Here is a 26,897-nt window from a genome sequence, read left to right on the forward strand (position 1 = left end):
TGTTAAGTCTACTTTTCTATACCAAGTAATTTGGATAAAAAATAGTAATTTATACATAAGAATATGTGTCCATTTTACCCTCAATGGGTCAAAAGACAATTCATTTTAGTAAAACGCTCGCAACTTTCTCATTTTAAATTAGATCAAGACCAACTATATATCGATAAACAGGGTTTTTAAAGTTCTGAAAGATGGTGGAATGCAACCATCAAAACAGTTGGATCTAGTTCACAATAAGTGAGTAAAAAGGAGACTATTAGAAAAAAAATTCAGAGCCTTTAAAGCTAAAACACGTTGTTTCCTTCATTCGGTGCTCCAATCCCTAGTTCTTAGGTAATTATTCATGATTTGTGTGGTTGTCCAAAATATTCCCAAGTTCTTATGATCTAAAAACAGAGTTTCTCTCTGTGTGTGTGTTATTGCTATTAAGTTTCTCAATGATTCTAATGCGCAAACGTTCAAGTGAGGGTAGTCAAATGGTGGTGGTGGAAGCGGTAGTGGTGTGGTAGTCATAGTGATCGATTAATTGCGTTGGTGGTGTCAACATTCGAATTTTGCTTCGTAAACGTACAAGCGTTGCTTTAGTCAAAGATTGATGTTGAACCAATTTTAGATGATTCGAGGAAGTGTGGAAAGCCGTATAAGATTTTTTTAACTCTTATATAAAATGAAGGAATCTCCTAGAATTAGGAATGTGTGTTCGTATTGTTACTTAGAATGTGTAGAGAGCGTGCAAACCTGTTTAGCTTTTAGTGGTCCGATGATCTTTGAATCGGTCTTCTTTTAACCAACTTTTCATAAATTGTACTTCTTTAATTCTATTTTTCCGTTTCATCTCATTTTATTAGTTTGGAAACCCTATCTATCGATTCATAATTGGTCTTGATCCGATTTAAAAAGACGGTGATACGAGCTTTTTAGTGAAATAATTTGTTTTTCGACCCACTAAGGGTAAAATGGTAATTTACTTTGATGTTCAAATGATTTTGGATAAAAAAAACTTCCATAAAAAAGTAGATTTAACGAGCTTTCCAACTGTTCAAACCACGCGCACTATAATCGGATTTCGAGTGTGTCCATGTTGAGCCTTCAAAATTTGGCATGTTTTTAAATGTTAAGAATGCACCGGGGGGGCAAAGGAGTTCGCCCGAGGCGCATAACGATACGCCTGGGGCGCAGTAAAGCCTGCTACGAGACCAAACTTTGAGAGCTTGTCTAGGACAGGCTGAAATTCAGATTTTCGTGTGGTTTGAACCGTTAGAAAGTTTGTTCAACCTACTTTCTATCCCAAGTAGTTTGGATCCAAAATCATTTGAACATAAAGATATGTGACCATTTTACCCTCAATGAGTCAAAAGACAATCATTTTTGTAAAACGCTCGCAACTTTCTCATTTTAAATTGGACCAAGATAATAATCTACATATCGATAAATAGGGTTTTTTAAGTTATAAAAGATGGTGGAATGCAACCATCAAAATATTCAGATCTTGTTCATGAAAAATGAGTAAAAAGGAGACTATTAGAAAAATCTTTGAAGCCTTTAAGGCTAAAACACGTTTTGTCCTTCATTCGGTGCTCAAATCCCTAGTTTTCAGGTAATTATTCGTCTTTTAAGTGGTTCTATGAAAAATTTCTTTAGTAACATATGATCTAAGAATAGAGTTTCTCTCTGTGTGTGTTATAAGCTATTAAGTATCGAAATGTTCCAAAGGCACAAACGTTCAATTGAGGGTAGTCAAATTGTGGTGGTGTGGTAGTCATAGTGGTCGATTAATTGTGGTTGTAGAGACCCGTAATTTCATCATTTAATTTTTGATATTTATAATGCAATTGGTCTATAAATATTATATATATATATATATATATATACACACACACACACACACACATTAGGCTTCTTATAGGGGATCCCTTATATAGCTTATGTAAGGACTTCTAATTTGGACCCTTGGATCTCATCCAAGGACTGAGAAAAAAGAAGCCAATTCGCGGGTTAAAATCTCTCACGGGTCGCTGGTCACGGGTAAAAAAACCCACAGGCGGGTTAAAATCCCAAACCCCTTTTCTCATTCCTCTTTACTCGTTCAAAACACACACACACAGAGAAAGAGAAGAACGACGAAGAAGAAGATTGAACGACTGAAGGTATTGAATCTCTCTCTCTCGAGCCTCTCTCTCGCGAATCTCTCTCTATCTCTTCTCACAATCTCTCAAAAACCCTAATTTTTTGGACAGAGTGACGAACGACGATTGAACGACCGACATTCGCGGGACCCGCGTACGACTGGTATCTCTCTCTATCTCTCTCTTTGATTCTCCATCTTTAAACCCAAAAACTAGGGTTCAAAATATTGGGGAAATTTTTCAGATTTTGGGTGTTCATTTCCCCTCATTCGATTTTTTTAGGAATCTGTAATTTTGTCTTTATAATCTTTGGTTTGATTTTCTTACGAAGTCGAGTTAGGGTTAGGCTTTGGATTTGTGTAGTTTTTTGGATTTATATAACAAATTGGGGAATTTGTAGTGTACATGGACGACCTACGAGAAGCCGACAATATTCATCACTGACTGAGCAACAACCAAGGTCTCTCTCTCTCTCTCACAAATTACGGTCACAAATTAGGATTCGCAAAAAAATGCCCATTTTTTTTACTTCTGATTTTTTTTTTCACTGTATGTGAAATTTCTGATTTTTTTTTTTGTTTTCTCTTTTGGGTTCTAGAATGCAGTGTTTGGATGATATAAACGTATTCTCACCGTTAGTATCGATCCCGTGTGAATCATCTGCTAATTCTTCTCAAATACTTTACACTCCTCAAGTTAAGATTGACCTAATACCGAAAATCAACCAAGAGTTTGACAATTTAGATGATGTTTGGAAATTTTACAACAATTATGGTAAAGAAGGTGGATTTGGTACGCGAGTGAGTTCTAGCAAGAGGAATAGGGATTATGAAGTCATTAGGAAGGAGTACGTTTGTTGCAAAGAAGGGGTGAAGAGGGTCCAAAAAACTAGTGAACCCGTTACACGGCGTCGGGGGGACAGTAGAGAGAATTGTGGGGCAAAATTGTCTGTTGTGAGAAACCAGTCAAGTGGAAAATTTGTTGTCTCCCAATTTGTCGAGGGTCATAACCACCATCTTGCGTCTCCAAGGAGGACACATTTATTTCGATATCATCCTTTAGATGCACTTTTCGCATAAGTAGTGCACAAAAAGTGAATATTATCAAACATTTGCAACTTAACTATAAATAACAGTTCACACAATCGAAAAGAGTAAAAGGATATGTCAAACCATTCAATGGTAGTTGGAAACGGTATTTAACACTATACAGGTATGTGGAAGGAAGAGCAGTGGAGCGATCAATGGAAATGACCCCATAAGTTCTAGAGAAACGTCGAACAGCTTGATAGAATTAGCACTGGTTCAAAGGATTCCCATAGGCCCGAAGACTATGAAGCACAAGCTGAATCACGTCCAGCTTGGTGGTGAGATGAAGACGACAGTGGTGGCAGTAATAAGAGGGTGGTGGTAGAAGGGTTAAAATTGTGGTTGTGGCCATGGGTGTTTTTGCGTCACATGCGCCTTATTTTTGCGCCACTCAACAAATGTGCATCAGGCGCGATCACTGAACAAATGTGGTCGTGGATGTTGTTGCAGGATTACTTTTTGCGTCACAGGCGCCCGAGGCGACTAATTTTTGCGCCCAGCTCGGATCTGGGAATCACTCATCAAATGCGCGTCACGCGAGATCACTTTGCGCCCTGGGCGCATCAGTGTGTTTTTAACTGTCTTAATGTGCCTAGGCGCAATAGGCTGCTCTCCGGGCACGCTTAGTTGGATCGCTAATTTGATCATTTTTCGTGTGCAATTATGATTTGTTGAGACTTCTAAGGCTCCAAAATCATGTCAGAATATGTGCAATCGACTTGGCAACCTGCAATCACGAGGACCACTCGAGATATACATCTAGCAATAGACATCGAAACATTGGAAAGAGGCACAACGAATGTATGTTGGATGCCTAAATGTGTACGTTTTCTCAACATTTAAGTACTGAATGTGGTCAGTTGCACTATTGCTCAAACAATTCTCTTTCCATGAGGCCCCTATCAGGATGAGTCAACAATGGTATTGCAGAAGTCTTGCGATTTGTTGATTGAACTCAACAATGACGCACCATGGCCACAAGCCTTAGCAGTGTGCCAATTAATTAATTTGATGGAATTGAAAAATCGACATAGCCCATCTTAAATTGCCATATTGAATCGTCTTTGATATAATCAAAGCAAAATACCGATTTTCTAAGACTTCGGGAGTATATTTCATGATTTGGGCCTAAGCCGATGGGAATTACTTTGGATTTTATGTACCTACACATAAATTTCCCGTAACGTGTAGGGAAATTTACGTTTAGTTGTCAAACTCGTATGTTCTCGCTAGCCTTGGATCGACCCAAGCAGTCCCTCAGGTAGTAGGTTTCTACATATCTCAAACTCGTCAGTGTATCCCTTTTTTCATAGTCAAGGACTCGGACATTAATAATCAAACCATGTCAGTCAAAACTTTTGCACGTGCTCCAAGAAACACGACGGCAAGGCAAAATTAAGAAGTAGTGGCGTTGAGGTAGTCCCTCATCACGTCACTCAGCTCTCTCTACTCGGCCCCTATGGACCTCGAATGATTTATGTTTCTGCCGCAACAATTTATTCTACCCTACCAATGACTTTAGCTCTGCTAACTTGGCTCAAAGTTGTATATCCACCTTGCTAGACCTCCCAGTTGTAGCTTGAAGAGCCTGAGGTAATCTGTTAAAGAGATGGTGGTACGGGTGATGAAGAGGTGTGGTGGTGGTAGTAGAGTAGTGATTGTTGGGTGTGGGCAGTGATAAGAGCCTGACGGGTTTAAATTGCGGTGGTGGGTGTTTTTGCAGAAGTAATTTGCGGAACAAATTGCAGTGGAGGGTGTTTTTGCATAAGTAATTTGCGGTACGGGTGATGAAAATATTTTTTGACGTCTGAGGCGCACTATTTGTGCGCCCCGCTTGGATCTGGGAATCACTTATCATGTGCGTGTCAGGCCCAATCATGGTGCGCCCCGGGCGCATCAGTGTGTTTTTAGCTGTCTTAATGCGCCTAGGCGCAAATTGTATGCGCTCTGGGTGCACTTAGTTGGACTGCTAACTAGAATCATTTTTTCGTTTGCATTAATCATTTCTGGACCTATAATGCTCCAAAATAACATCAAAATTTGTGCAATCAACTTGACAACTTGCAATCATGAGAAGCACTTGAGATATTACTTAATTGTAGCAATAGACATCGAAACATTGGAAAGATACGCCACAACAAATGTACGTTGGATTGCGGATGTGCAACGAGATTGGAGTGGGCACCATGTTGCTGACTTTGGTGTCCCAGATGGTAGCTTTTTGGTTTAAAATTGGAATCATGCTGTGGGTGCCCAAGTGGAAATCCATACAACTTATAGCAGTTTTCAATGGTATGTGTATCCTTTTTGCAATATCTGCAAAATAACCCTTCAGTATTGGGATTGGAAGGTGAAAAAGACGAGTTACAAGAAAACTTGTTTGGATTGGAGCCTTTAGAAAACCGCACAGCCGCTGGAACTGAGAAATTTTCAGTGAGCGAATTGTTCCCGATTTCTCGTTGTTTCTCTGAGTCACCATGTTGTAAGCTTCCTGAATATCAGGTACTGGCTTTAGAAGCAGTATTTGGCCTCGAATGGGATTGTAAGTATCTTTGAGCCCCATGAGAAATTGCATGAGATGATCCTCATTATGATGTGCATACCTCTTACTTCCTTCACCGCATTGACAACAATCGCGCGTGGAAAGAGGGCGGTAAGAATCTAACTCATCCCAAAATCCACACAGCTTTGTGTAGTAGTTTGCAACAGACATAGTTCCCTGAACATGTGATCCAATGGAACTTTTGATTTGAAATATTCGAAGCATATTACCTTGAGCGAAACGGGCTTGACAATCCTCCCAAACGTGTTGAGTTGTGGGAGCAAAAAGCACACTTGGAACGAGATCTGGTGAAACTGAATGAGAAAACCATGAGATCAACATATGGTTGGCTCTTTCCCATAGGCCGAACTCATCTGAATCGGTAGACTTGGAAGACTTTTTGAATTTTCCAGTAACAAAGCCTAATTTGTTCTTAACGGAAAGAGCAATTTCAACGGATATGCTCCATGTTGCCCAGTTTTTGCCATCCAGTAGATGTGAGCAAAGCTTGGTGGCTGAAGTGTCTGAGTGATGGAAATAGTAACGGCTAGACGGGTCAAGCCCTTCCTTGGATTTCAGATTAGAACCAGAAACAACGTTATCTCCCATGGTTGGTTGGTATAGAGGTTGAAAAGCTTCAGAAAAATCAAAAACTGTATCCAGTTTTGAATCGAACCGATTGTTGACAAAATAATGAGATGATATGTGAGTGGTGGTTTAAAGCACAATACCGATTTTCTATGCCTTGTCTATTTTCCTTTTCGATTGCAATCACTAATACAATTCTTATACATTTATGTATTTGATATCACTGAAACCAATCACTTATGCTAGATAAGAAAAATTAACTTTTTGATGAATAGTTAAATCATTGAATAATTCTTATACTACAAAATATGAAAATCAAAGTAAGTTGCAAGGATTTCGTCTAAAGCCTAAGGAGGAAGATTAGCCTCTCATGCTTGTAGAGATCGATATCCGAAGTTTTCAATGAAATTTTCATGGATGGAACTCCTGGAATCTTCTTCTTGCAATGTGGTGGTAGTAGTGGTGAAGTACTGATGGAGCTGCAGCCATTTTAACTACACTTGGGTTTACCTCTACACAAGTCAATGAACCTTTTCATGATTGGGTTATAAAACCCTTCACATTTACGGATACGATCATTCTCGAGTCCGTTGGAGTCTCTCATCTTTCTCTTCACCTTCTCTTCACTTGTTAGCATATTTGGTGCAACCAGAATATCAATCTGTTCGAAACACAACCAAACTCAAGTTCAAACCAGCCAACTCAAGTCGCGAAAACAATTTTAGCCAAATCCGTGGAATGGTATTTCAACGGTTTTCTAGACTTCGGGAGTATATTTCATGATTTGGGCCTAAGCCGATGGGAATTACTTTGGATTTTCTGTACCTACCCATAAATTTCCCATAACGTGTAGGGAAAATTATGTTTAGGTGTCAAACTCGTATGTTCTCGCTAGCCATGGATCGACCCAAGCAGTCCCTCCAGTAGTAGGTGTCTACATATCTCAAACTCGTCAGTCTGCCCTTTTTTTCATAGTCAAGGACTCAGACAATATTACAACCATGTCGGTCAAAACTTTCGCACGTGCTCCAAGAAAGACGACGGCAAGGCAAAAGAACTAGTCGCGTTGAGGTAGTTTCTCATCACGTCACTCAGCTCTCTCTACTCGGCCCCTATGGACCTCGGACGATTTATGTTTCTGCCACAACAATTTATTCTACCCTACAAAGGACTTTAGCTCTGCTAACTTGGCTCAAAGTTTTATATGCACCTTGCTAGACCTCTCAGCTGTAGGTTGAAGAGCCTGAAGTAATCTGTTAGAGAGATGGTGGTACGGGTGATGAAAGAGGTGTGGTGGTGGTGGTAGAGTATTGATTGTTGGGTGTGGCAGTGATAAGAGGCCTGACGGGTTTAAATTGCGGTGGTGGGTGTTTTTGCAGAAGTAATTTGCAGTACAAATTGCGGTGGTGGGTGTTTTTGCATAAGTAATTTGCGGTACGGGCGATGAAAATATTTTTTGACGAGGCGCACTATTTGTGCGCCCCGCTTGGATCTGGGAATCACTGATCATGTGCGCATCAGAGTGTTTTTAGCTGTCTTAATGCACCTTGGCGCAAATTGTCTGCGCTCCGGGCGAACTTAGTTGGATTGCTATTTAGAATCATTTTTCGTGTGCATTAATCATTTCTGGACCTATAATGCTCCAAAATAACATCAAAATTTGTGCAATTGTAGACGAGCAAGTTTAAGCAAGTAAGCGAGTAAGTTTTCAAACCAATCTGGGCAAAACAGAGGCATAGTAGACAGAGGCATCGTCCAATATACTTTTAACTGTAGCAGAGGCATCGTAGACGAGTTCTTCCATTAGCACCATATCTTCGTAGACGAGTCCTGTGGTGCAAACCACCACAGGGCTCCCTTCTGAGCCGATGGTCAGCCGCCCAGCCATCGGGTAGTAAGGAACGAGAACCTTTGACAAGGTGTGCTTTACGACTTCAACCACTTGTTCATCCTCGTAATTCCCTCTGTTATAATCCATTGGTGTAAAGCAATAAACCGTAGACATTTTTTCCTTGGGAAATTGTAGTCAAAATTGGAGAGAAAGTAGAGATTACCCCTGCAGTAGGTATGATCCATGGGAGGAACCAGGGTTGGCTCTCTCCCCTTTCAACTCTGAGTTTCAACATTTTCTTTGTACTTTTTGAAACACAAATTACAGATGAAGAACTTTACTTCTCATCAGTTTAGTTGATTTTAAGCTATATATATACACTGAAGAAGACTAGATGCAGGCCAAATAAAATCATTAAGAAAACAACAAGCTGTAATTATAATGGTGTACAAATGTAATGCACAACTTTGATTTCCGCATATCTCCATTACATCATCCTTGTTTGTATCTTACAACTTAGGAGATTTGATTGTAATCTATCATAACCATTTATTTTTTTATATGAGAGATGTCTGAGCCAGCTTACGTGCACTTTGTCTAATATCTTTCCCTGTCATATTAAAGCCAAGCTATCAACACCAGTACAAGGGAAATTCACAAAAAAATACTTTCAGGCGGCCGCTAGTCGGCCTCAAAAGTCAAACCCAATAATTATCTATACTGATGGTAACCGCATTCGTTTGGAGAGCTCCGACCTGCAACATAATTGGCAGAAATATATTAGGTCCCGTTCCACTTTCTCAAATAAGTACTTAAAATATAAGGACTTATTTTCAAGCTTAAAAATAATAGGTTTACGAAAATAGTTTCTTCAATATATATATTTTTTGCAGCCTTTAAGGCTATAAAACAAGTTTTGTCCTACATTCGGAGCTCAAATCCCTTGTTCTTTGGTAATTATTCGTTGTTTAAGTGGTTCTCTGAAAAATTTCATTCGTAACTTATGATCTAAAAACAGAGTTTCTCTCTGTGTGTGTTAGAGCTATTTAGTTATGAAATGTTCCAAAGGCGCAAACGTTCAAGTGAGGGTAGTCAAATGGCAATGGTGATAGTGGTAGCGGTAGCGGTGTGGTAGTCATAGTGGTCGATTAATTCTGTTAGTGGTGTAGACAATCGAATAATGGTTCGTAAACGTACAAGCGTTGCTTTAGTCAAATTTTGATGTTGAAACGATTTTGATGATTCGAGGAAGTGTGGAAAGTCCTATAATATTTTTTTTAACTCGTAAAGAATGAAGGAATATCCTAGAATTTGGAATGTGTGTTCGTTATGGAACTTAGAATGTGTAGAGCGTGCACGCAAATGTGTTTAGCTTTAGTGGCCTAATGATCTTTGAATCGGTCTTCTTTTAACCAACTTTCAATAAAATTATACTTCTTTAACTCTAATTTTCCTTTTCGTAATATGTTAATAGTTTGAAGACCCTATCTATCCATTCGTAATTGGCCTTGATCCAATTTAAAATGATTGTGATTCGAACTTTTTACCGAACTAAATTGTTTTTCTACCCACTAAGGGAAAAATAGTAATTTCCTTTAATGTAGAAATGATTTTCGATCAAAACAACTTCGGAAAGAAAGAAGATTTAACAAACTTTCTAACAGTTCAAACCACGCTCGAATCAGATTTTGGGTGTGTCTGTGTCGAGCCCGCAAATTTTATCATGTTTTTAAATGTTACGGATGCGCCCGGGGCGCAAGGGAATGCGCCTGAGGCGCATCAAAATTCGCCTGGGGCGCACTAAACCTGGCAAATAGACCAAACTTTGACGGCTTGTCCCGGATACTCCGAAATTCAGATTTGCGTGTGATTTGAACCGTTAGAAAGCTTGTTCAACCTACTTTCTATCCCAACTAGTTTGGTTCGAAAATAATTTACATATCAGAATATGTGACCATTTTACCCTCAGTGGGTCAAAAGACAATTTATTTTAGTAAAACGCTCGCAATTTCCTATTTTAAATTGGATCAAGACCAACTATATATTGATAAATGGAGTTTTTAAAGTTCTAAAATATGTTGGAATGCAACCATCAAAACACTTAGATCTAGTTCACGAAAAGTGAATAAAAAGGAGACTATTAGAAAAAATCTTCGGAGCTTTCAAGGCTAAAACACGTTGTTTCCTTCATTCGTTGCTCAAATCCCTAGTTCTTAGGTAATTATTCGTGGTTTGTGCAGTTCTCCGAAATATTCCGGAAGTAACTTATGATCTAAGAACAGAGTTTCTCTCAGTGTGTGTTATAGCTAATAAGCTACACAATGTTCCTAAGGCGCAAATCAACAATGTCTGAAGGCTGAGGGCAATTGTCCTGCGCCTGAGGCGCATAAGAGAATACTACCAGCATAACTCTATGACATTTAAAGTAATGCACAAAAATAACAGTTCACACAATCGAAAAGAGAAAAAAGGATGATGTCAAACCATTAAAAGGCACTGAGATAATTCTCTCATTTATTCCTTTCTTGTCGTCTTTCTATCTTTTTGTCCTTCTAAGATTGTAATTTTAAAAACTAATTTTTTCCAAGCTCCTTAAAGGTAAAATCATTGTTTGCTTCAAGGTGTAAATAAATTTGAAACAAAATTACTCGAGTTAGAAAGTAGATTCAATGAGCTTTTTAAAGGTTATATCCATGTGCAAATAAAAGTTCGAAAGTATCCCCCAGAAGTTTGGCCAACTTTGCAGTTTGGATATTGCACCTGGGGCACGACTCAATGCACTTGAGCCATATAACCCAACAACTTCTAGCGCTCGAGGCGCATTGAATTGCGCTTGAAGTGCATAACCAAACAATTTTTGGCGCCCGAGGCGCATTGAACTGCACCTGAGGTGCATAAGAGAATATTTAGGTGCACATTACACATAAATTGCCGTCATCTTTCTACCCTACCACCACTGCTATGTACCACAACTGCACAACCTCCACCATCATCACCGCACATACACTAGCACTGTAACACTACTTGCATAACGGGTGGGAAAATTTGGGCACACAAAAAGAAGAGTGACCATTGATCTAGTTGGATCACAATCTGAACTCTCAAAAAAGACGAAGTAATTAACCAATCTTAACCGTTAATTTAGCACGTCACAAACCTCAGTCCATGGACTTGTGTACATTTTCAATAGCACTACTACCTTATTATATAACATTAACACAAGCTCATGCCAAAGGGCACGACTCAAAAAAATTGGCATTCAATAAAGTGTTGTTAGCCATGTGTAGACATTCGAATTTTGGTTCGTAAATGTACAAGCGTTGCTTTAGTCAAATTTTGATGTTGAAATGATTTTTGATGATTTGAGGAAGTGTGGAAAGCCCTATAAGATTTTTTTAACTCGTACAAAATGAAGGAATATCCTAGAATTAGGAATGTGTGTTCGCAATGGAACTTAGAATGTGTAGATAGCGAATGCAAACATGTTTAGCTTTAGCGGTCTAATGATCTTTCAATCGGTCTTCTTTTAACCAACTTTCCATAAAATTATACTTCTTTAACTCTATATTTCCTTTTCATCATATTTTAATAGTTTGAAAACCCTATCTATACATTCATAATTGGTATTGATCCAATTTAAAATAAATGTGATTCGAGCTTTTTACAGAATTAATTTGGTTTTGGATCTACTATGGGTAAAATGGTAAATTCCTCTAATGTAGAAATGATTTTCGATCAAAACAACTTCAGAAAGAAAGAAGATTTAACAAGCTTTCCAATGGTTCAAACCACGCTCGAATCGGATTTTGGGTGTGTCCGTGTCAGGCCCACAAATTTTAGCAAGTTTTTAAGCATTACGGATGTGCCCGGGCCGCAAGGGAATGCGCCTGAGGCGCATCAAAATTCGCCTGGGTCGCACCAAAGTTGGCAAACAGACCAAACTTTGACGGCTTGTCCTGGACGCTCTGAATTTCAGATTTGCTTCTAGTTTGATCGTTAGAAAGCTTCTTTAATCTAATTTCTATCCCAAGTAGTTTGGATCGAAAATAATTTACACATAGAATATTTTTTCTTCAATGGGTCAAAAGACAATTCATTTCGGTAAAACGCTCGCAATTTTTCTCATTTTAAATTAGATCAAGACCAACTATATATTGATAAATGGGGTTTTTAAAGTTCTAAAATATGTTAGAATGCAACAATCAAAACAATTAGATCTAGTTCATGAAAAGTGAGGAAAAAGGAGACTATTAGAAAAAATCTTCAGAGCCTTCAAGGCTAAAACACGTTGTTTCCTTCATTCAGTACTCAAATCCTTAGTTCTTAGGTAATTATTCGTGGTTTGTGTGGTTCTCATAAATATTCTGCAGGTAACTTATGATCTAATAACAGAGTTTCTCTCTCTGTGTGTTATAGCTAATCAGCCACACAATGTTCCCAAGGCGTAAATCAACAATGTCTGGCGCCTGAGGGGCATTGTCCTGCACCTAAGGCGCATAAGAGAATACTTTGGACGCACATTACAGGTAAATTTCCCTACCACAACCACAACTACACCACCTCTACCCCCGCCACCTAACATACACGACCAGCGTAACTCTACGAGATTGAAAGTAGTGCACAAAAATAACAGTTCACGCAATCAAAAAGAGAAAAAAAGATGATGTCAAACCATTAAAAGGTACTAAGATAATTCTCTCATTTGTTCCTTTCTTGTCGTCTTTCAATCTTTTTGTCCTTCTATGGTTGTAATTTTCAAAAATGATTTTTTCCCGACTCCTTAAAGATAAAATCATTGTTTGCTTTGACGTGTAAATAAATTTGAATCAAAATTACTCGAGTTAGAAATTAGATTCAGTGAGCTTTTTAAAGGTTCTATCAACGTGCAAATCAAAGTTTGAAAGTGTCTGTGGCAAGCCGAGAAGTTTGACCAACTTTGCAATTTGGATACTCCGCCCGCGGACCAACTCAATGCACCTAAGCCATATAACCCAACAACTTCTGGCGAATTGTGCCTAATTAAGGTACCTAACCAAACAATTTCTCGTGCCCAAGGCGCATTGAATTGCGCCTGAGGTGCATAAGAGAATACTTAGGTGCACATTACATGTAAATTGCCGTCATCTTTCTACCCTACCACCATTGCTATGTACCACAACTGCACAACCTCCACCACCATCACCGCACATACACTACCACCGTAACACTACTTGTATAACGGGTGGGAAAATTTAGGTACACACAACCAAGCGTGACCATTGATCTAGTCGTATCGCAATCTGAACCCTCAAAAAATACGAAGTAATTTACCAATCTTAACCGTAAATTTTGCATGTCACAAACCTCGGTCCATAGACTTGTGTTCATTTTCAATAGCACTACTTCCTTATTATATAAAATTAACGCCTTAGGCATGACTAAAAAAAATTGGCATTCAATAAAGTGTCCTTCGCTAGGTGTAGACAGTCGAATTTTGGTTCGTAAACGTACAAGCGTTGCTTTAGTGAAATTATGATGTTGAAATGATTTTTGATGATTTGAGGAAGTGTGGAAAGCCGTATAAGATTTTTGTAACTCGTACAGAATGAAGGAATATCCTAGAATTAGGAATGTGTGTTCGTATGGAACTTAGAATGTGTAGAGAGCACATGCAAACGTGTTTAGCTTTAACTGTCTAATGATCTTTCAATCGGTCTTCTTTTAACCAACTTTCCATAAAATTATACTTCTTTAACTCTATTTTTCCTTTTCATCATATTTTAATAGTTTGAAAACCCTATCTATCCATTCGTAATTGGTCTTGATCCAATTTAAAATGACTGTGATTCGAGCTTTTTACCTAACTAATTTGTTTTTGGACCCACTAAGGGTAAAATGGTAATTTCCTTTAATGTAGAATGATTTTCTATCAAAACAACTTCTGTAAGAAAGAAGATTTAATAAGCTTTCCAACGGTTCAAAACACACTTAAATCGGATTTTGGGTGTGTCCATGTCTAGCCCGCAAATTTTAGCATGTTTTTAAAGTGTTACAGAAGCACCCAAGGCGCAAGGAAATGCGCCTAAGGTGCATCAAAATTCGCCTGGGGTGCACAAAAGTTGGCTAACCGACCGAACTTTGAGGGCTTGTCTCGGATACTCTGAAATTCAGATTTGCGTGTGGTTTGAACTGTTAGAAAGGTTGTTTAATCTACTTTCTATCCCAAGTAGTTTGGATTGAAAATAATTTACACATAAGAATATGTGACCATTTTACCCTTAGTGGGTCAAAAAATAATTTATTTCGATAAAACCTTTGCAATTTTCTCATTTTAAATTGGATCAAGACCAACTATATATTGATAAATGGGGTTTTTAAATTTCTAAAATATGTTGGAACGCAACCATCAAAACTGGCAGATCTAGTTCATGAAAAGTGAGTAAAAAGGAGACTATTAGAAAAAATCTTCGCAACCGTCAAGGCGAAAACTCATTATTTCCATCATTCAATTCGATGCTCAAATCCCTAGTTCTTTGGTAATTATTCATGGTTTGTGTGGTTCTCCGTAATATTCCGTAAGTTACTTATGATATAAGAACAGATTTTCTCTCTTTGGGTGTTATAGCTAATAAGCTACACAATGTTCCTAAGGTGCAAATCGATCAACAATGTCTGGCACCTGAGGGGCATTGTCTTACACCTGAGGTGCATAAGAGAATACTTTGGATGCACATTACAGGGTAATTGCCCTACCGCTACCACCACTACACCACCTCCACCCCCATCACCTAACATACAGTACTACCAGCGTAACTCTACAACATTTAAAGTAGTGCACAAAAATAACAGTTTACACAATTGAAAAGAGAAAAGAGGATGATGTCAAACCATTAAAAGGTACTGAGATAACTCTCTCCTTTGTTCCTATCTTGTCGTCTTTCTGTCTTTTTGTCCTTCTGTGATTGTAATTTTCAAAAATGATTTTTTTCCCATTTCCTTAAAGGTAAAATCATTGTTTTCTTTAAGTTGTAAAAAAATTTGAATCAAAATTACTCAAGTTAGAAAGCAGATTCAACGAGCTTTTTAAAGGTTCGGTCAACGTGCAAATCAAAGTTCGAAAGTGTCTGTGGCAAGCCGAGAAGTTTGGCCAACTTTGCAGTTTGGATACTGCTCCCGAGGTGCGACTCAATGTGCCTGAGCCATATAACCCAACAACTTCTGGCGCCCGAGGCGCATTGAACTGCGCCTGAGGTGCATAAGAGAATACTTAGGTGCACATTACACGTAAATTGCCGTCATCTTTCTACCCTACCACCACTGCTACGTACCACAACTGCAGAAGGTCCACCACCATCACCGCACATACACTACCACAACACTACTTGTGTAACAGGTGGGAAAATTTAGGCACACTCAAACAAGCGTGACCATTGATCTAGTTGTATCGCAATCTGAACCCTCGAAAAAGAAGAAGTAACCAATCTTAACCTTTAATTTAGCACGTCACAAAGCTCAGTCCTTGGACTTGTGTCCATTTTCAATAGCACTACTTCCTTATTATATAAGATTAATGCATGCTCATGCCTAAGGGCACGACTTGAAAAAATTGGCATTCAATTAAGTATCTTTAGCCAAGTGTGAGGATATTGCCTGACACACACGCACATAATTATATTGCAATGAATACAAATCAACAAACCAACACCCCCCCCCCCCCCCCCCCCCCCCCCCCCGGGTTGCTTAGAAAAGAGATATTGTGCTTTGATTATATCCAAGAAGATCCAATACCCCGTCCTTCTCTCTCTCTGGGTTGCTAGAAAAGAGATATTGTGCTTTGATTATATCCAAGAAGATCCAATATGGTAATTTAAGATGGGCTATGTCGATATTTTTAACTCCAAATTAATTATTTGGTACACTGCTACAAGGCTTGTGGCCATAGTGCGTCATTTTTTAGTTAAATCATCAAATCGCAAGATTTGTGCAATACCATAGTTGACTCATCTTGATAGGAGCAGCCTCATAGAAAGAGAATTGTTTGAGCAATTAATAGTGCAACTGATCACATTCGCTACTCAAAATTTTGAGTATCATGTGATATGCCAGCATTGGTGGAATATATGAGAAGCAAGGTGCACTTAGGCCATCCAAAGTGGTATAATAATAAAAGGATAACCAAAAGTTGACACATCAGCTTTTGATTATTTACTTAAGAGGTTGCTAAACTTAACAATATTGAGCTTCACAATGGTCACTTCTAAATTCATAACCAAAATAAGAGTCCACTACAATTTCACTCACTCACTCACTCTCTCTCTCTCTCTCTCCTGCATGCACTTCCCTCCATTTTTCTTTTTTTTTTGGGGGGCAAAAATATATCGATTCCCACTCTTAATTTTGGAAAAAAAAATTGGTATCTTTCTTTCCTTCTATTATGAATATTTTTTTTTTTTTTTTTTTTGGGGGGGGGGGGGAATAGAAATGGGAAAAAAGATACATTAATCTGGCGACAATTGATTGAATTGTAGATGATCGAGAGATATGAGCTTCACTTTTCGAGGGAAAGAAAGAGAAATAGTTTGTGGGTGAAGTGAAGAAGATATAGAGTAGGCAAAAAAGAGAAGAAGAAAATACTAGCTTTTTTTTTTTGCTCGGAAAGAAAATACTAGTTGAAACACGCGCATATACAAATTTTGATTATTGAAAAAGGTTGCTAGTTTTGGTTATCCAAAATTCAAAATTTGATTATTTCTATAGATATTTCTAGATTTGATTATATCATTGTGAGCTATCTTTTGCACTAATATTATTAACTTTAAAAATAATTGACTGTTGATTATACCACTGTGGATGGGTAAGAGCGAAAATGAACACATGTAGTCAATCCAAATGTATAGAACAAAAACGTACACATTTAGGCAATCCAACATACATTTGTTGTTGTGACTATTTCCAATGTTTCAATGCCTATTGCTACCTGTAATATCTCAACTGGTTATCGTGATTGCAGGTTGCCAAGTCAATTGCACAAATTTTGACGTTATTTTGGTCCTTTAATTTGGAGCCTTAGAAGTCTCATGAAAATGATAAATGCACACAAAAAATGATATGATTAGCGATTGATCGCACTAAGCGCGCCCAGAGAGCAGCCTATTTGCCTAGGCGCATTAAGACGGCTTCGGGTCATGTCTAGTATACTAAAATCCAGTTTGGTGCAGTGACCGGTTGAGATTAATTCTACTAAATCCAAAGCTCCACATCATGCCACCTCAACTCTCACTTTGTGCTCTAAAAAAGACACAGACTTGTTAACGGATGTCTAGGCAAATCGTTAACAGAAGTCCTGCAATAGTAATATTTTCAAAAGAGAATAAATTTTATCCGGACTAGCCGGATACCCAATTAAGAGAATAAATTTTATCCGGATTAGGTGGATACCCAATTAAGTACTCTAATTTATAATCTGTTTAAATCGGTGCAAATACTTTATTTTATTTATCATTTATCCTAAAGTGTTCACTACAACACAATCCTTCTTTTATAGCGTCAATTTATAGCGTTCTTTTATAAATGCTATAATTGAGATGCATTTATAACGTTCCGTGTGAAACAGCGGGAAAAAAGAGGAGAACCAAACCGCGCAACACCTTTAATAGCGTTGTAACATGAATTATAGCGTTTAAAAGTGTGACCCGAAAAAATCAAAAAAATTAGGGCTCGCGCTCAAAGGATCGCGCTGCAGTTTTTGTAGGGTAAATTCTGTCCCAACTTCCCAAGGAGTTTCTCTCTCCGCACTACAGCAAGACAATGCTTTTCCATTTCGTTGTTCATCTGTTCCGTAGGAGAATCCCGTCTTCTCAATCGGGGATCTTCCATCGATTACAGGTATTGGTTTCCAATCGCCTTTCTTTCCTTTATTCTTCAAATTGCTTTTCGGCAAAAAGGGTTTCAGATTAATATCAGATTTGGCCGTACCATGCCTTTCCTTGAGTAGATCTGGTGCATTTGGAGTCTCTACGGCGGAAGGGAGTTGTCCAGATAAAGCTCTCCGAAATGGTTTTCCGTCGACTTGATGGTTTTTTCCGTTTAGGTCTGTTCTTCAACTGCTCTGCTGTGCCGACTTGGGTGCCAGGTTTTTAAGTGTCCATCCCCCACTCTCTTGAATTCGAAACATCAGGATGTTCTAGATGGGTTTTGCTAACTTTCACTCTCTTGTCATTCTCAATTGTTTCAATTGGCCAAATCTCTTGGATGAGAAGTTTGGAAAATAGGTTTTCCGGCTATATTCCACAGATTTTGCTAAAGACTTGTGTTAATGTTGGTTGGGCTTTTTTCCAGCAGTAATCTCTGTTTAAGGGCAACCAATAATTTGGGGATGATTCTATTTGGTCCACTCTCCCTTTATTTTATTAACTCGAATAAAACATTTTAGCAATCGTTTTTAGTTTGTGGTAAGCACTTGGAGATGGAGTGTGATTCTCATTCTACTAAATTGTATGATGGCCCAATTGAGAAACTGACTTTGGAAGTTGTTCCCTGTTTATGGTGGAAGAGTAGACCTTTTTAAGTTTGAGAATGGACTTCATGATAATCGGAGTGCGCCGCCAACAAAGATGAGCGGTCAAGCACTCAAACATCACCAAATATGTGATTTAGCTTATTAACCTCAAGGATTTTTGTTTGGTTTTTGATTTATTTGCTGTGTTACAATTAGGATTTGTCATTTTATATATTGAATTAATTGATATATTTTCTTTTGTTTCTTGTTGTTCAGGCTTCAGACATGTGAGCTACTGGAGGGATTGAACTACTTGGGATTGTGTTTGCCGTCAATGCATTATAAAGAAGCTTGGCTTGGTTCAATTCTTCTTTTATTCTCTTTCTACAAGAATAAAGTAGTATTTCCAACGTGTAAGGTATAAGTTTCTTAATGCCATGATTCTTTGTGTAATCACCTTAATGGGATAACTAAATCTACGTGTGTTGATTAGGATATATGGAAGACATAAGTAGTAGTCTTGTGTTTAGTTGAACCATGAATAAACGTGTGTCAAACTCATTTTGGCCATTCCCTTGCACAACCATTAAGTTAATTTGAATCATGTTTTCTTTACCCTTTTTTTGGTCAAATGACTAGAATCTAGATTACATCCCTGGAAGAAATTTTGTTGTCCCTGCCTTGTTTGATGGATAATGCTCATAGCTATTGGTTGAGCATGGAAAAGTTAGTCTGTTCTTTGTCTGTGTCTGATCAATAGCTTCTTTATGAGTGGTAACTAGTACATGTGTTAAAGTCTTTTTGACAGAGATGATGACAAATGATTGCTGGTGGTCAGTTTTGCACGTGTGTATGCCTTCTCTGCCTATTAATGAGCTATGTTTTGTATTTTTGTTCTGATGCTTTATAACTTCTTCTCCACCATCCAATACTTTGTCATTTCATTTGCTTATGTATGATCTAAACACTGTTAGATAAACTAAGGATAGTGTTAATGGTTTTTTTTTTTTTGCTCGGCAGTGATAGTGTTAATTAATGTATGTTCTAATCAAGTCGATCTCAAAAGGGACATGTAGAATGTAGTCGACGAGTTAAAGAAAAACCAAGTAATTAGTTATGATTTTCTTTATTAATTGAATGGTATTGTGGACTACTTTGAATAATGACGTTTTCCCTTCATCTTTTTGAAACTTTCTAGAGTTGGCAACCATTGGAGGACTACCACGGTTCCACCTACACCCATTTTTCCTCCCTCGGTATGAATGGTAATTAGTTTTGAGCTTTTGAGAAAGATTGCATAATTTTATATTCTTGCATCTGAATTAATGCTAATTGCGATGAATCTTGCTTTTAGTTTTCCAATTAGGAAGTATATTCTTCGAGATTGTAGTCTATGATTGAATTTAATGTTGGTTCGTAACTCCACTTGTCAGTTTGTTCTCCTACTTGATGATGCTACCGGTCTATCACTACAACAATTATGACTTTCCATAGCATTAATTAATAGCGTTTTTTTTAGAATGGTGTGATAGAGAACCAATAATAGCATTTTAATTTCCTTCCTTCTGTTTGTGTTGGTGGGTGGGTTTGGGGACAAATTTGCTATCATGCAGAATTAAGCACGAAAGATGCATTTTCGCTGTCTCCAGTGGATGGGGAATTGCGTGGAAACTTGAACTATGTACATATTTTTTGTAACGGGAGGTTTCTAAAAAATGCCCGGGACTGTTCCTGAAAAGGCTCCGATATCTCTTGTCAATTGCGTTAATTACTCTATTGGCTCCTCCTACTATCCCAAGACCAACCCAAGCTTCTAAAGTGGGACTCAACAAAGCAAAGTGGGTCTTACAAGCTTCCGACTTTATTCCGTGGCCTCCTCATGAAGGGTCCAAATTCAAGTAGAATACCATCATCATCTTCTGGTGAACTCAGAAAATAGTGACCTTGCACTTCAGTGCCTCCAAGCCCATGGCACGTGCACAGGTTGGCTCAAATACCATAGTTCATAAGTAGAACAGCAGCACCCAAAGGGCTAGCCAAGGGATAACAATTGAATTAATTTGCTCCCATGTTTGTACCCTAGGAAAGATTGTTTCCATCTGGCATGTTTGATTGAGCTAAATAGGGAATAGGTAGGAATTGGGAGAGGGTATGGCTCTGCTTGACAGTATACAACTGTGTTGTTTGAAGGGGAAAATGAGTCTTTTAATAGATTTTTCATGTTTACAAGCATGAAACTGTATATGTTCTGGCATTCTAAAGAGCAATTTCCATGGAGGCAAAGTAAATAGAAGGCTTGTTAGTTTCTCTACTTCCCAGTAACTGCTCGCCTCTGCAGGATAATGTGTATCTTAACATACAAGAGCGTTAATGATGTCTTCAAAGCTTGATCCTGATTCTGACATTTTTGTTTTGCAAAAATACCTAATACGCCTTTTTATACTGCAGTTAAGCTCTAGGAGATGCTAGTTTTGCAATCACTTACTTTGAAGAGAGTGTCAACGTACTTCCTTAAGAAAGTGCCAACTGATGATTTAGAGGTAATTGCAAATGTAACTTGTATGATGTATCATGAAAACTACGTCTCAATTTCGAGACTAATGTTTGGCAACATTGATGAGGTGTTACAACTTACAAGCATGCTTTGGTATGGTACACCATTCTGTGTCTAATGTTTTTGGAGCTATTGCAGGTCATACATATGCTCTCTGTTTCACTTAATAAAGTCGGAGATCTCAAGGATTATGATGAAGATTTGCAAGGTGCTAGAAGTTACTATTTTCAGTCGTTGAATGTTCGTCGGGATGCAATCAAGAATCATCCAGTTCTCCATCTCAGGTCAACAGCGGTTCTTTAGATTCATATAACATGACACTTGTCTACTTAGATTTTTCTAGCCTTCGCAAAAACTACACAAAGTAGTGTAATAATAGCACTGATAGCACGATCTATGGATCCTGCCACAACTTATCGATAGAGCTAAGGACAAGTTTTAGTTAGCCCCATAGCCAAACTCGAAGTTTCCAAAATTTAAGTAAAGTCCGAGTTGCGACTCTTGTGGTCTTGCTACTTGCCATGCTGGAATAGCAGACATTTTTGTGACAAATCAGGGTTTATTACTACCATTTACCAGTGGTATTCTCACGAAAAAAATTAACCTTCATACAGTGGCAAGTGTGAGGAAGTATGGAGTTACAACTTTTTAAATGATATTGTTTACTAGTTTGTCTTCAATACACATGAACATGTGCAGCAAAAGCAAGTTTGAAAACTGTTTTTTCAATCCAAAATAATGCTAAGTCCTATTTCCAAAGAAAAGAATGGTTATTTCAAAATAGGTTTTCCTTTTTTTCTGTCTCTCCCACTGCCTCTGGCCACTCCCCTCGGCCCTCCCTCACTCCAGCGATCCCCTCCTTCCTGCAAACCCGCAGCAACCCCTCTCCAAACTGGGACCCCTCCAGATCACCCCCTCCTCACATACAACCTTCTCTGGTAAACTCCCCGCTGGTCATTTCCCACATCTGTCTCCGGCCAGTGACCCCCTCGTATTTTGTGCTAAACGTGTTTTTGGTTATCGTGGTTTACAGAAATTAACAAAACCATGTTCTTGTATGAGGCAAACTTAAAACTGATCCTTGTTGCCAAATAGTGTCTTTCACTGCTTTTTTCGGCAGCGTGGGAGTGTATTAAAAGAACTCCAGAGTAATTCTGAGGAAAAATTAAAAATCGTGTTCTTGGGCAAAATGTCGACCATGAACTTTATGAAGGATTTCCTTTCTTTGAGGTTTTCTTCATTGTTAAATCCGTTATATTTTCCAGGTGCAACCAATGTTCTGACTTCTTGAGGTTTACTATTGAGAAATGAATCTGCTCAAGTTCTTGCATAATACTTTGTTGAAACCTTTTGCACTTCCTGAATATGGTAACTTCATAGTGTATGTTACTTGCACTCCCTTTTAGTGTGTTACTAGGATTTGGTTTGTTTAGTGTACTTTCTTCTTAGGTACGACCATTTCATGAAGTCATCCGCTTATGATAACTGTGGGAATTATACTTATGACAACGTAGAGTTATAGCATGCATTTGAAAATGCTATCTATTGTGGTGAATATATAGCGTTTGGTTTTGCAGTTAATCGTATTTCTAATATGTTGTGTTCCTTTCAATAATTTTATATTTACAGGTATGTGGATGGCTTTGGGAGCAGAAAGGGTATAAGCTCAGCAAAGAAGTACACTTCAAGTAAAGAAATCTGCGGCATGAGATTGTCTCGTACATGATTTCATTTTCAAGAAGGGGGAATTAGATTAGTTTTTTTTTTTTCAATGAGTCTAATTAGTTAGACTCTTTTATGTAGTTTGTGTTGGAAAATTGTTTTTCAAAGCTAATGTAATGAACCTATATTTAATATTGTACATTGACGTTTGGATATAGTTGGTGTTGAATGGATTAAATCATTTTTATTTCTTAAATGAAATTACCATAATCTTATTTGAAAATGCTAGAATATTGGTATTTATGGAATTTTAAAAAAAATGCCAAAAATAGGCTAATATAGCGTTCTTAAAACACTATAGAAACTTTGCATTCTATAGCGTTCTTAAAATGCTGTAGAAACTTCACATTCTATAGCGTTTTTAAAACGCTGTAGAAAGTCCACATTCTATAGCATTTAAAAAACGCTATCTAAAGTCTAAGACTTTTAATAACGTCGGCTAATACAGCGTTCGAAAAAACGCTGTCTATATCATTTAATAGCGTTTTTCGAACGCTGTAAAATGCGATTTTTCTTGTAGTGGTTATAATTAATTTTTGGCTCTATGACTCTCGTTAGTTAAGAGTCACAAACGTGAATGCAATCTTTACAGCTCTCATATGAGAATCCTATGGTCAAAAATTAATTATGACCCTTTACGATAAAATGATCAAAAAAATACGATCTTCGCACCGGTTTAAGCGGATTGAAAATTGGAGTACTTCATTTTTTATGACAGTTTATCTGTTAAAAAATATGGTTAAAAAATTAAATGCTCTAATTTTTAATCAGTTTGAATCGGTGCGAAGATTTAATTTTTTTTAATCATTTTATCCTAAAAGATCATAATGAATTTTTTGCTCTATAACTCTCGTTAGTTAGCCCTAAGAGAGACATGTGTGACTACAATCTTTAGGGCTCTCGTATGAGAGGCTTAGAGCCAAAAGTCAATTATGACCCTTAAGCATAAAATGATCAGAAATGTAAAAATTTTGTACCAGTTCAAACGGATTAAAAATTAGGGCATTTTATTTTTGAAGACTGTTTATATATTAAAAAATATGGTTTAAAAATTTAGTGCTCTAAATTTCAATCTGTTTGAACTGATGCAAAGATCTTATTTTTCAGATCATTCAACTGAGTTGAATTTTTGCAGGTGTCTAAAAAAATATTTTATGCAAATTGAACATCTTCGATCATTTATGTGAAACCCCATACTGGAGCTTTGAGAGCAAGAATATTTACTGAGTAATTCAACATGCATTTGAAAAGTAACTATTACAGGACTTCCGCTAACGATTTGGCAGGGCATCCGTTATGTGTCTTTTGAGAGCAAAAGGGGAGAGCTGGCATGGCATGGTGTGGAGCTTTGGATTTAGTAGAATTAATCTCAGCCGTTCACTGGACCAAACTGGATGATGGTATAATGGACATGAGCCGAACCCCAACAGTTAAAAACGCACTGATGCGCCCAAGGCGCATCGTGATCGCACCTGACACGCATTTGATGGGAATCGCCGAACCCCAACAGTTAAAAACGCACTGATGCGCCCAAGGCGCATCGTGATCGCACCTGACACGCATTTGATGAGTGATTCCCAGATCCGAGTGGGGCGAAAAAACCTAGGCGCCTTAGGTGCCTGGGGCCACACTTTTAACCCGTCTACAACCACCACGATTTAAACCCGTCTACCACCACCCTCTTATTATTACCACCACCAACAATCACAACTCTACCACCACCACGCCCCTACTACCTCCGCCGTCGTCGTCATCTCACCAAGTTGGAGGTGATTCAACTTGAGCTTCATAGTCTTCGGGCCTTCGGGAATACTTTGAAACCAGTGCTAATTCTGTCAAGCTCTTTGATGTTTCTCCAGGATTTATGGGGTCATTTCCATTGATCGCTCCATTGCTCTTGCTTCCACGTACCTTTTATATTTTTGAAAGGCAAAAAAGATTTCATTAATCTTTGAATAGAGAATCACAAAGATTAAAGGGAAACACATGAGAACGGCATCACAACAAGAAGAAAGCATCCCAACTATGTTGACATCTAATTTCTTGACAATCATATGCCCAATCACGGACCCGATCGAGGTTGACAAGAAGTCAACAAGGGAAATACAAAAGCGGGAGTTGAAACAACCCCAAACCGATCAAACGTCCAACTGATAACTGAAAAAAAACAAAGTAATACATGTCGCTTAAAAATGTACAAACAGCTCATATCTGAATTATGGTCATTTCCAGGTTGGGCAAAGGCAGTCCATTATTCTGGCCATATGGGGGCGTAATGGACAAGTATTATTTTTACAGGCTACACAAACGACGTCAAGGATATAAGATGAAAATGAAATTTCATTTTCAAAAGCCAAACAATTAAAAATAACCGTTTGCAAAAGAAAAAATATGCAATATGTCCACACATATATGATATAACAAAAAACACAAAAAAAAAAAAATGAAAAATCAAAATTGATACTGGGATACATCTCTCTTTTGGTCCTTTCTTGTCGTTTTACTTTATGTATGCTTTAATGTGTAAATAATTTGGGATCCAAATTACTTGCGTTAAAAATTAGATCAAGAAGCTTTTCAACAATTGTAACTATGTACAAATTAATCGGAGTTTGGGAGTGTCATGGACAAGTCGCGAAGTTTGGCCTAATTAGCAATATGGAAGATGTGCCCGGGGTGCGACACAATTCGCCTGAGACGAGAAACTTCAAAATTTCTGGCGCCTGGGGCGCAATGAACTGAGCTTGAAATGCGTAAGAGAATACCTGATATTCATTTCTTAGAACCATTTTCGCCCACTTCCACTTCACGGCCGATACTTGACTGCTACGAGCCTACGACCACTTCTAGTTCTTGGGCACCAAATTTTACTTTACATAAATCGCAGCAGCTATAGCCGACTTTGGCTACAAATCCTCCACAGGATGCCATGGTCTTGGAATTCTCCCCAACTTCTCCCTCTGATGACTGGCATTTTATTTTCAGCAGAAGACCCTACACTTGGGAGGAGAATCAGCTTGCTACTCCGCAGGTAAAACTGAATAATTTTCTCTTAAATCCCTCCAGGAGAAGATTGTTCTTGTTGGAAATGGAGTTCATCGGGTTCCTATTCTGTTGAATCTGCCTAAAGTGGCTGCTCTCAGAATACCACTGAAACAGTGGCCCCCTATACCTGTTTTGTTGCAGAACCATACCTTCAAATCAAAACCAAATAGTATTAGAGAGGGCAGGCCTAGAAACCCAATTCAATTTATGTACACATTACCATGCTTCCTTCATTAATAATCCAGAGCATTGATGCTTCTTCTTTGTGATTGCGTAAATAGCGTCTTTTTAAGCGGGAAAAAAAAGTCTTTCATTGCCCGATGTGTCAACGGGCTTTTCGTGCCTATCCACTAGTAAGCACTAAGCAGGTTCCCTCGAAGCCCGGTAACTACGCCATTCATAGTTAGCCCGGTCGGTAAGCCCAACAGCTTTCTAGTATGAGTCTTTGCTCTTTCCCTATCCGATGGTGCAGCCAGCGGCTAGTTCTATGATCTGCTGGTTCTTCTCGATAAGGCTCAAAGCTCTTTCCTATCTAATATATGGGACTACCATCCTTGATTCAACCGATCTTATTGAACAACCTATTTCAACAACATATTATTGTACATAAATCGGTTGTTCGATAATAGGTTGTTGTTGTAGTTGCTAGTGGGACTACTCTTCCTAGTCGCAGCACATTTTACTGCACATTTGATAGCTTCTTTTTCTGACAAAAGAAGTTCTTTTATGTGCTTATTTTTATTTCAATCTTGTTCTAATTCGTCAATCTTCTTATTTTGTTCAATCTGACTTTCCAAAGTCATATGTTCTCTTTGCAGTTAGGATGCTGTGCCTGGGGCGCGACTCAACGCGCCTAGCCATATAACCTAACAATTTCTGGCGCCTGAGGAGCATTGAACAGTGCCTGAGAGGCATAAGAGAATT

At 38.2% G+C, this 26,897-nt stretch overlaps 1 protein-coding gene and 1 non-coding gene across 10 annotated transcripts; one reads left to right on the forward strand and one right to left on the reverse strand.

Moving 5' to 3' along the window:
• The first annotated feature begins 17,676 nt into the window (after nucleotides 1-17,676).
• Nucleotides 17,677-23,109, forward strand: LOC131301981 (uncharacterized). 9 transcript variants are annotated; one of them, XR_009191501.1, is made up of 6 exons: nucleotides 17,677-18,039; nucleotides 18,149-18,286; nucleotides 18,929-19,070; nucleotides 19,673-19,917; nucleotides 21,345-21,490; nucleotides 22,836-23,109. XR_009191501.1 is itself a non-coding variant. In XM_058328519.1 (5 exons), the coding sequence occupies exons 3-5, from the start codon at nucleotides 18,987-18,989 to the stop codon at nucleotides 22,930-22,932; spliced, it is 327 nt and encodes a 108-aa protein (XP_058184502.1). In that variant the 5' UTR covers nucleotides 17,677-18,039; nucleotides 18,149-18,244; nucleotides 18,929-18,986; the 3' UTR covers nucleotides 22,933-23,109. The 9 variants fall into 9 exon arrangements, 5 of the variants coding, with proteins under 5 accessions (XP_058184502.1, XP_058184504.1, XP_058184501.1 ...); XR_009191502.1 differs by having other exon boundaries at nucleotides 19,673-19,908; XR_009191500.1 differs by having other exon boundaries at nucleotides 17,851-18,039; nucleotides 19,673-21,192.
• A 2,992-nt stretch (nucleotides 23,110-26,101) lies between these two features.
• Nucleotides 26,102-26,209, reverse strand: LOC131302152 (small nucleolar RNA snoR100). Its single transcript, XR_009191626.1, has one exon. It is a non-coding gene; the product is annotated as a small nucleolar RNA snoR100 (small nucleolar RNA).
• Between the last annotated feature and the right edge of the window lie 688 nt (nucleotides 26,210-26,897).

This window comes from Rhododendron vialii, chromosome 9a (genome assembly GCF_030253575.1).
Source record: "Rhododendron vialii isolate Sample 1 chromosome 9a, ASM3025357v1".
NCBI lineage: Eukaryota > Viridiplantae > Streptophyta > Magnoliopsida > Ericales > Ericaceae > Rhododendron > Rhododendron vialii.